General features: G+C 25.3%; 2 protein-coding genes across 2 annotated transcripts; one reads left to right on the top strand and one right to left on the bottom strand.

Moving 5' to 3' along the window:
- Positions 1 to 2,848: 2,848 nt before the first annotated feature.
- LOAG_01651 (lipase) lies at positions 2,849 to 6,530 on the bottom strand (the record flags this gene model as incomplete). The annotated part of the gene is made up of 7 exons (XM_003137189.1): positions 2,849 to 3,484; positions 3,770 to 3,901; positions 4,297 to 4,488; positions 4,767 to 4,931; positions 5,460 to 5,595; positions 5,790 to 6,005; positions 6,391 to 6,530. The coding sequence occupies 7 exons, from the start codon at positions 6,528 to 6,530 to the stop codon at positions 2,849 to 2,851; spliced, it is 1,617 nt and encodes a 538-aa protein (XP_003137237.1).
- A 3,945-nt stretch (positions 6,531 to 10,475) lies between these two features.
- Positions 10,476 to 11,204, top strand: LOAG_17562 (hypothetical protein; the record flags this gene model as incomplete). The annotated part of the gene is made up of 1 exon (XM_020450222.1): positions 10,476 to 11,204. One exon carries the CDS (start codon positions 10,476 to 10,478, stop codon positions 11,202 to 11,204), a length of 729 nt encoding a protein of 242 aa, XP_020306131.1.
- Positions 11,205 to 11,243: the final 39 nt, after the last annotated feature.

Genomic DNA, 11,243 nt, shown 5'->3' on the forward strand with positions numbered 1-11,243 from the left:
CAAAACAACTTGTATTAAAAGTTAAAAATGAAATTTAATAAATTCGATCATTTAAAAGTAGCAAAACATCTTGTATTAAAAGTTAAAAATGGAATTTAATAAATTTCGATCATTTAAAAATAGTTTTTGTCATAAATTTAATCTAAAAATTAACCCAAAACGGTAATATTATGCTTATTTACGATTGTAGAAAAAAGTGATCTGTTTTAAAATTGTAAGCAATACGGTAAATTTAGTTTATCCAATAGATAATTATGTGAAAATACAATGAGAAATATTTGGTATGAATCTAAAAAAAAAAAAAAAAATTAACTTTTATAGAAACGAAAAACAAGTGTAAAAAAAAAGGAAAGGATCAAAAGGGATATTATCATGAATAGATTATAATGTGTGTTATCATTGAGTTTAAAATTATCGTCCCGATGAATCATTCAAAAATGAAATAATTAAATATAGAGAAAGAGGAAAAAAATTTGTTCAACTGTTTGAATAATTAATTAAAATTTAAGACAATAAAAAAAATGACAAACATATCGTAGTAAAAATTATTAATAACATTTAGGGATGAAAATAGAAATTTTGAAATATAAGATGAAAGCTTCCTACATATCATAATCATTATTGATATGTTCTAAATTGCTGTTTCAAATTTGATCGTTTCATAATTATACACCATCTCAATATATTTGAGGAAATTTTAATTAAAAAAGGATTACTAATTAAGTGATGAATGTTTATCAGATGATATAATGATAATTGCATAAATTAAATTGTTAATAATACAGGAGCATTTTACGCAATTTTATAATCTCCCATAAGCTATTTTTAATTTTTTTATTGAGTATAACAGTGATTTTAATCCGATAATTAGCAGGTTATATGTAATATTTAATGAACTGTTGAATAATCCGTTCAAACTTAATCATTTCACTCAATTATTATACCAAAATAATTGCAAATTTAGTTTTATACTACTGAACATATCATTTTTAATATCATTTTTCTGACCAGAAAAAAAATAATAGCCTTCGGTCAAGTGATATCAGCAAAAAAAACGAAATAGTAGCCTTCGGTCAAGTGATATCAGCAAAAAAACGAAAATGATAATCAAGAATTTTACTTCTCTCTCTCTCTCTCTACATATCATAGATAAGAAAAAAGCAAACTATAAATTGATATTTGATAAAGCTTTTGTTTTTCTTTCATAATATCTTAAATATGAAATGTCATTCCTTTTAAGTAGTATAAATCAGTTATAAAAAAAAATGACATTTCATATTCAAGACATTGTGACTGATAATTTCAACTTTTTTACATTCATCCATCTATTTAAGTGGAATTTTTACATTAAATTTTGAAAATTCTATTTTAATTTAACTATTCGACAATGTTTGATAATTTCAACTAATTAATGTATAGATGGTGTAATTTATCGATAATCTTAACTAATTTATAAATTAAACCAAATAATTTAATGCTTGATCATTCAAAGTAGATATATTTCATTAAATTTAGATTGTTGATAGTATTCGATCATATTGAAATTGTATGCTAAATGATCAATAAATTCAATAAGGTTTTCGTTTAAAGCATTGAAAAAAATTAATTTTTTAAGCAAATTATCCCACTGAGAGAATATGAAGCATAATTGTTGAAGCATTGAAGTAAACATTATAAAATATCCAATATATTACATTAATATTATTTAATTATTTAACTTTAAGGTGGAAATTAATAAATATTTTACAACGTTGGTATTTCACAGCATAAAATACTTTCAAGAATACAAAATTTTTCAAATTTATCGATGATCTTTCATTTAAAAAAACTTTCATTTCATTTAATTTCATTTAATCTAATTTTCATTTAATTTCATTTAATTTAAAAACTTTCATTTAATCATTGTCAACTTCTGATCATTAATTCATTCATTCATATCTTTCCAAAAATTCCTTTATTCATTACTACATTACATTTATGCAAGCAGTTTCTGGATCAAGTAATTTATTGATATTATGTATTATATCCATTTTTAACTATAAACAAAAAGAAAAAAAAAAAAAAGTGGCTGAAATTTTCTTAATTTAAAATGGGTGAAAAAATTGCTTAATATTAAATGACATAAAATAAATATTAAATAAAAAACGATTAAAAAAAAAGCATAAGGTGACAAATGAGTATTAAAATTATATACATATTTTATTCCTTTCTTAAATAATAAAAAAACAAAATAAAATTTGACGTTATGATATTACTTTCTCTTCGATTCAATATTTTTTTTTTTTTCAATTCCAGGTACGGTTTATGAATTTGGGAACATTTACATAAATTATGTAATCACAATTTCATCATTAGCCATTAATACTTAATTCACCTGATTTTTCATATGAAATGCTAATAAATGTATATCATTTATTATATATACAATTTATTATTTGTCTTTCTATGACAATATTGTTCTAGGCTTTATCAAAAGCATTGTGAATATTTTCAAGCTAGTGAATTACAGTAATATTGCTATGATTTTCATCACTAAGTGAGGAATACGATGAAAGATTTAGCTATAAATTAGTATCCATGTAGTATACTGATTCCATTTATTTAGTACGAAGCTAATATTTGCTTATAATCACTGTAAAATTAATTTTTTATTTTTTCTTCCTTTTTTCTAAACCATTAAATTGTAAAGATATTATAATTAACAATTGCAATTCTTTGGTTTATTCAAAAATTGAGTATTGTAATACAAGTTAACAAACATCTGCTTCTTTCTCTAAAAAATTAATAAATTGAAATTGATCGCCACATTGCTATATACATCATTAATACTTTCTGGAAAGTTAATTGATTATTTTGGAGTATCGGTGACAGTAATAGTATTAGTAGTAGCAGCAGTAGTGTCAGCATCAGCAGCAGGACTATTAACATTAGTTACAGTATCGACATCAACAGTAGTAATAGTGTCAGTTATACTAGTATCAGCAACAGTTGTGCTATCAGCATCACTAGCAGTAGTAGATTTAGCTGCAGCAGTATCAGCAACAGTAGTTATAGTATCAGCATCATTAGTACCAGTATCAGTATCTCTAGCAGTGTCAATTGTAGTGGTATCAGCAACAGCAGTTATAGTATCAGCATCAGTGGTAGCAGTATCAGCATCAGTAGTTGCATCCGGATCAGTATCAACTGCAGCAACAATAGTAGTTGCTGTTGTTGCTATTGTTGTCATTGCTGTTGCTGTCGCTGTCGTTGCTGCTGTTTTTGTTGCTGCTGCTGTTATCGTTGTTATTGTTGCTGTTGTTTCTGCCGTTGTTGTTGTTGCTTCTGTTGTTGTTATTGTGTTACCAGTTACTGTCATCAAATCACCTTTGCATCCCTTTGACAAATATACATCCGCATTCACATCAAAGTAATTTGTGTGATCTAACGGGTTGTTGGCCAAAAGCAAATTACGACAAGCATAATCTCCTGATAATGTGCACACCTAAAAACGAATAATTTCATTCATAAATGATCACAATCAATCACACTCTATGCATCAACTGATAAAAACTGATAACACTGACATTGAACAGTTATGCATCAGTTGGTTAAGTGAAATTAAGAACGGATAAGACTATAACTTTATATCAATGAAGCTCATATGATACTATTTGCATTCTAGGGAATCACAGTAGGAACAGATACTGTATTCAATCATCCCATAAAGGTAAAATTTTTTTTCCTTAAAATAGATTTATTATCAGATGTGATTGAGACAAACACTTACGCTAAATGAACTGCCCTGTTTCATATCATTATCATAATAAACTAAATAACGATAAAAATATCCTTGTCGTTCTGCGATTGTTGGCGTTAAAAGTAATCCAATTGGATTAATTGTCGCTGGCATATTTGTCACCTAGAAGATTTCCTTTTTTTCTTTTTTTTTTTATTCATCTAATCATTAAATTATAAAACGAAAAAGAGTAAAAACACAATAAAATATGAAAATTTAGGAAAAAATAATAAAAATTGAAATGTCCAAAGAAAAAAAAATGATTAAATGATTTCTCCAAATTCAAATTTCTTTTTTAAAAAAATAGATTTTATAACTTTTAGAAATGTTAAACATTTGAAAGGAAAAAAAATTGGTTGTGACTAAATTTGTCAATGGCGAAAAGAATTGTTGGAAAATAAATTTAATAATAATTTAACTTCCAATGAAATATTATAAACATCATTTTAATTATATGTCATATGTCAACGATGATAGGTTTGCTCGTGTGTAATAGGATAATATTTGTCACAACTTACCGGATCACCACGATGAACTACCCTATAACGAACTTTGACATTTTCCTCAACAGCTTGAGCAAATGCTACATTACCGGTTCTTGGTTCACCAAATGTAACAAGACGGACTAATTTAGCTGGGAATATTTTCTTTTTCACAAGATATAATGCTGTCATTGTTGACATTGATCCACCTAATGAATGACCTGTGCACTGAAATGTCACTTTTACTTTTTAATTTTTTCAAAAAAAAGATTTTAAAAACGAATAATAAATAGGGAAACTTTTTTTTTTACACATGATTAATTCCAAAAAAATTAATAATATCATTAATTAATTTTAATGCATACATACAATTAATCATTTCCTAGGAAGATGATTCATAAAAAATCTTTGTTCAAACTGTTAACTTTAATTATCTGTTCATTTTCGTATTATTACTAATATTATGTTAATTATGAATAACTTGAAATACGACACTTAAAGTATACCCAAACTTCATAGTCAGAATGTTGTTTCTTCAGCTTAATGAGGTCATCTTTTAAACCACTTCCTTTAAAGAGTCGTTCAAATGCGGCATGAAAATAGGTCGTCACACCACCTCCTCCTTCAAAATTTTGCCATACACCCAACTGTGCTGTCACCATATGTAAAAACTATAAAATGATTTCGTAATTATCTAAAAATGATAGCAATAATAGTTTAATTATGGTAATTAATAATTTTTCGCTTGTTGATTTGTAAAAATTTTGAAAAATACTAAATTTGCTAAAATGATTGATTACGAAATCGAAATCATTTTATTAAAAAAAAAATAATGTGTTATCATTGATTTGTATATTTTTAATAAAAATAATTCAATAAAATAAATACGTTTTTTCTTTTTTTTAAATACCTAATTAATGAACCTTTTAGACAAATAATCTCACATTAATTACCAATTTATTCTTTACAATCTATTTGTTTAAGTTATCAGAAATTTAAACATTATTTAACGAAATGTTTGTTCGTATCGTATTGTAAACATTTATAGCTTTTTCATTTATTTTTAATAATTTCAAATAAAACTTAAAATTAAGCAAAAATTTATTGGAATATTTGGGGAATTGATTATCGTTTACAATATTTGGATATAAATAAGCATGGAGAAAAGAAATGGAAATTAATTGTTAACATTTGCATACTTCGGTAATTAATTGTTTATCCATATTACTTGATTTATATACGACATAAATATGCCTGTCACGCTTAGAAATAGCAAGCATTGCAGCACAGAGATTATGTGATTGATCACATTCCACCTCATAACGTTTTATCAATCTTAATGAATGAAATTAATTAATTAGCTGAAATTAATTAGCTACAATGTTAATCTGAAATAAATAGAGAATTTGATGCAGAATAATTTCTAACATCATGAATTATTACCAATGATAAGGTGCTATATTGTCACTCATAGATAACATGGCAAATTGATAGGAAAGAAAAAAAATGATAAGAACTGATATTCTTACCGTACATCAGGTCGACTATTAGCAAGACATTCTGTAGGATCTTTATTTCGAACGGCTAATGTAAGGCTATATAACGATCGGCCAAGTGCATCAGTATAACGATACTTCTCATCGATTGGTGCTTTTTGAGGACACATAAATGGTTTACGTACGACAACACTGTCACCTGATACAATAGAAATTGGTTCACCACATGCTGACTTATTAGTATACCACCTGAAAACTTCAAATAAAAAGGAAGTTGGTCGATAAAACTTCAGGCATAAATGTAATAATATATGTGTTTACCTGTGATTCCTGAATATCTGAAAGTGATAATTAAGATGACAATGATATCTCAAGAAATTACTATTATATAAGTTAAAAATTAATTAAGTTAAAAACAAGACAGTGAATACCTTCAAAAATTGATTAATTTGAATGAATAAAATGAAATATTTATTTCGGTAAATAAATGAATAAATAAAATTACTTAAACAATTTCATTAATGGATAATACTTTTTCCTTTCCATTATAAATTACAATTTTCTTTTTTTAAGTTTCTTTTTTTAGTAAAAATTTAAAAAATTTTTTTAATCAAAATTGAAACATAATTCTTACCCGCAAAATCGCTGAAATTCGGGCAAAGGACGATATGCTTTAACACATGAAGCGCAATCCTTATATTCTGAGCAATTTCTAATAGTATCACCATCGATCATAGCGCAAAGCGCAAATAGTACTAACGTAATTTGTAACATTTGTAAAATATATCTTTCCTAAACATTTCTTTTTATAAGAATTCTTTTATGCTAATTTATAATCTCATCGCATACAATTGACAATTTCGGCATTCTTTTATAGTAATAACAAAATTGTTATCGTAGTTTAATTAACACAAATATATGATTATGGATAATTTTATTAATTGTGTATAAAAATCATCCTAAAATCAATTACTCAACAATGATTATCGATATAAAGTTACATAATATCCTAAAATTCTAAAATCAATTACTCAACATCAATTACTCGATATAAAGTTACATAATATCCTAAAATTCTAAAATCAATTATTTCTAAAGTTAATTATTCAACAAATAATTATTCGATATAAAGTTACACAATGTCCTAAAATCAATTATTCAACAATGATCATTCGATATAAAGTTACACAATATCAATTACTTAATGCCAATTATTCAATATTAATAATTATTCGATATATCAATTCCAGTCATATGCAAAAGGACAGATGGAAATAATTGTCAAGAAAAAAAAAATAATTTTCGAAAGTAGACAAGAACGAGAACAAGGGAGAATCATATTTATTATTTTTTTTTACTATTCTATCATCATCTTCCTTCATTTTCTTACTAACTCATTTTAGTTCATTATTCATTAATTAAAAATTCATTCCATATTTTGGTGCAAATTTTTCAGTGACAAATGCGCATTTTGGAATGATTCAAAGCAAAGCAACAACCATATGATTGTGAAATTTTCAACAATTTCACAATAATTTGGATTATTTACCACACTGAATGATTTAAAAATAGCACTTCATGGTATTTTTGATGATATTAAAAAACAAAAATAAAACTTTAAAAATTAAAATTTTCGCGGAGCAAAATGTTCAAACATAAATACAATCTAATAAATAATTAAATTGCATAGTAAAATTATAAAAATTGATTGTAAATACGATCTAAATAATAATTAAATCGTTTAGCAAAATTACAAAAATTATTAATCAATGATAACTGTTCAGGAAATTCCATGCATACATTTTAATAATGATATTGCATGATAATGATAATGATATGGATTATATTTCATGATAATGACAATGATAATGATGATAATGATAATGATATGGATTATATTTCCGGTTGCAATGTTTGATCAGCTTAAATTATTTAAGTTTAAATTTATACGATTTTCCAATGAAACATACTGAAAAGTGTCATAAATAATTTTTTTATTCTATCATTTTTGAATGCTTTGAAGGAATATTTTAATTAAAACATACAAATAAATAGAATAAAATTTTAATAAAATTACTTGGAAAAAGAAATTTTTGTTAAATGTGCGCACATTTTATATAATTGAAAATTGTGTAAATTGTCATCGCATGCATACAACATTTCATCCATTTCCCATTAAAATCTTTCTTTTTTAGGTCATAACACTGACACAAATTCACTTCTGTCGACATACATTACATCGCCCAATTATATGATTCGATATACTGATGATAGTATATCATGTATATTTATCACTACATGATATCATATGACGCAATAGAAAATATTGATAATAGTTTATCAGATATTTATCACTATATGGTAATATAGAGCCAAAATATGTAATATAAAATAGTAATAATAGTTTATCAGATACATATCATTGCATCGCGTTATATGACCGAATTACTAATACAAAATACTGATAATATTATATCAAAAATATATATATGTATAGAAAGAAAATTGAAGTTTTATAATAATTTCATAAGTTTAGGTGAATAAAAAAAAAAAATTTTCGTAGTAATGATGAAAAAGATGAATTTTGCTTATTCTTTTCTAGTGAATATACAAATACATTTTCATATTGTAATTTGTCATAGTGTCACATGCAGGAAATATCCAAAAAAAATTTCATTCAATTTAAATTAACTGATTTTGGCATCCATTAGTTATGGTTTTTTAATTTAATTAATGAATTATTTAATAAATAATCCCTCTTTTTCTCTTTCCCTATTTCATATGTGAATTTTATGAACAGTAGATCTTGTTCATTTTTTTTTTATATTTCTATCGAAATTATTCAATGCTTGAGATGAAGTTGTAATTTCTAATTTACAAATTAAACTACAAATATCTGATCGAATTAAATTAGTATTTCAGGATTTCTTTGTTTCAATTTTTTTGCCTATTATCACATTTGTTGTATGGCAACAAACGAAGAAATAATTTCCAGAAAAAAAAATAATGAAAATTTTATTTCAAGTTAAACTGAATCGGGAATTACAATCAAATTGGTTTATCACTTCTCATCATTCATTTCTTCGATATATTTGTGATTGATTCGAAATCGAAATCATTAAAAAATTTAAAATGAACATTTTTTTATATTTTAGAATTGAACAATTGTGATATTGATTTGATTTGTATTCGCCAATAATTACAGTAATGATTTTTTGTGATTGTAATTCATAACTATTAATTACAGTGGTGATAAAATTGCCTTTTCAGTTTGTGTATTAACGCCGAATTATGTGTTAATCTACTATAATTATATTCAAATACAAATACAAATATGCAAAAATAGATTTATTTAAACCATTTTAAAATAACTATTAATTTATCGTACGATCATTAGATTACAGAATACTTCCGTTTCTACCGTAATTAATGCTACTTCTTAACATTCTTGAGACACGGAACAAACGGTACAAAAACAAATGTTTCAGTAGGATAAATTTAGGAACAGTTTGGTAGTTTTGAAGTGTTAAATGGATCATATCTCAAAGCTATATTACTCAAGATTATTTGAACCATTTTAAAATAACTTTTTCAAGAAGCCATTATGATAATGTTTAAAAGTACTGTGATAGTTATCAATTCATTACATAAAGCACCGTATCATTCTCTTCTCAAAAAATTTTATTTACCATATTCTGGTATTCTTCATTAACTCATCCATATTAACCTTAAGATTAGGGTATCTAATAAATATTAAAGAAAGGATAAAATTTTGATGGCGAAAGTATAAGACAGTAGAAAAGTTGCAAGTAACATTCTTTACCATTGTTATAAATTGTTAAGTAAAGTATAAAATATGTTGCAACAGTAACAGAAAGATTAGAAGTAATAAAAAGTACGGTATAAATAAGGGTTTATATGTTGTTATATGAAACTAATCTACAAATTTCTTTATGTTAAGTTTAAAAGTTTGAATTTAACTTTTTATATCCAAAATTATTTCTTAAATAACTATTATTTTGTGATTAAGTTTGCAAAAAGAAAAAAAAATTTGCAAGAAAGAAAAAATTGTACAGATTTAAATTTTAAATATTGAAAGAAAAAGTTGAAATAAAAAGGAGAAAAGATTATGAAAAGGAAAGAAATGATATTACAATTAGCACTATTTACAGATAATTGCCTCAAATTTTTTGTCTTTTTCAGATGACACTATTTAATGCCAATATTTTCCCAAACAAAGATCTTTCCCATTTTTGACACATCCTTTTGACATTCTTCATATCATTATATGTTATTGGTTAATCGTTTCAAACAAAATGTATTTTGTTTTTTCCTCTTTTTTAATTAATCATTTTAAAGTATGAAATTAACCTATTTGTTCCCCAAAAAATTGATGCAATAAGTTTTATGTAAAGAACAATTCATTAACCTTTTAATGAATTAATTAGAAAGTTATTTAATTAGTTATTGGTGGAAGATAATATTTTTGTTGCATTTCTGCGTCTATAAATGAATTATATCATTTTAGTGACAATCTTTTCTTTGTTTTAACGCTTCATATCATTCTAATCATTCGGATTCTTGTCATATCATATCATTCTAATTTTTCTTTATACCCAATTCTTTTCATATCATTTTAATTTTGCTTTTATATTCAGTTCTTAGTATGCATTAGTTAATGTCCACCTTCAGGATATCATTTATTTGATCGATGATATTATGGCATGTAAAAATGATTCCGAAGGTATAACAGACGTCGTAAACATTGCCAAAAGATGGAATGATCACAGTAAGATTCCAAAACAACAAAATAAATGCGAAGGTCAAGGAAGGAGCAAAATGACCAAGGGTCATATATGGAATAAATGGGATAACGAATGGCAGCAAAATAAATCAAAAAGGTTGGACATTAAAAGTGAGCAAAAGGATGATGAAAGATGGAAAAGAAATGGAAAAGGATTAAAATTTGAAAATCAAACTAATATTGAAAGTTCAATGGTTCGAAATCAAGAATTTAAAAACAACAAAGGAGTGGAAAAGATTGAATGGACCGAGAATTTCCAAATCCCGGGATTAATGATAAATATCGAAAGGAAATGCACATTGACACTATCATCCATACAAATATTATCAGATATTTTTGAAGAATATCATACTCATTGCTGTAATGCTTTTCATATATCTCCCAATGATACAGCAATAGAAACATTAGAGCAATATGCTGCTATAACATATGCTATCATCAGATTACTCTTCCGTATTGGCTATAATCCTGAAAGAATAGCAGTTTCCGGACTTGATACATTGATAATATTAGCTGCTAAAGATGCGATGAAACTTGAAAATGCGTGTTTTGCATGGAAATTTATCGCATCTTTAATAAAAGACGATGATAATCCGGCAATCGTTCGAACAAATCAATGCAATCCTATTGAAATTAGATATTAACTTCCTCAAAACAACTTCACTAATTAATCTTCAACAATT

Source organism: Loa loa, assembly GCF_000183805.2.
Source record: "Loa loa unplaced genomic scaffold supercont3.93, whole genome shotgun sequence".
Lineage (NCBI taxonomy): Eukaryota > Metazoa > Nematoda > Chromadorea > Rhabditida > Onchocercidae > Loa > Loa loa.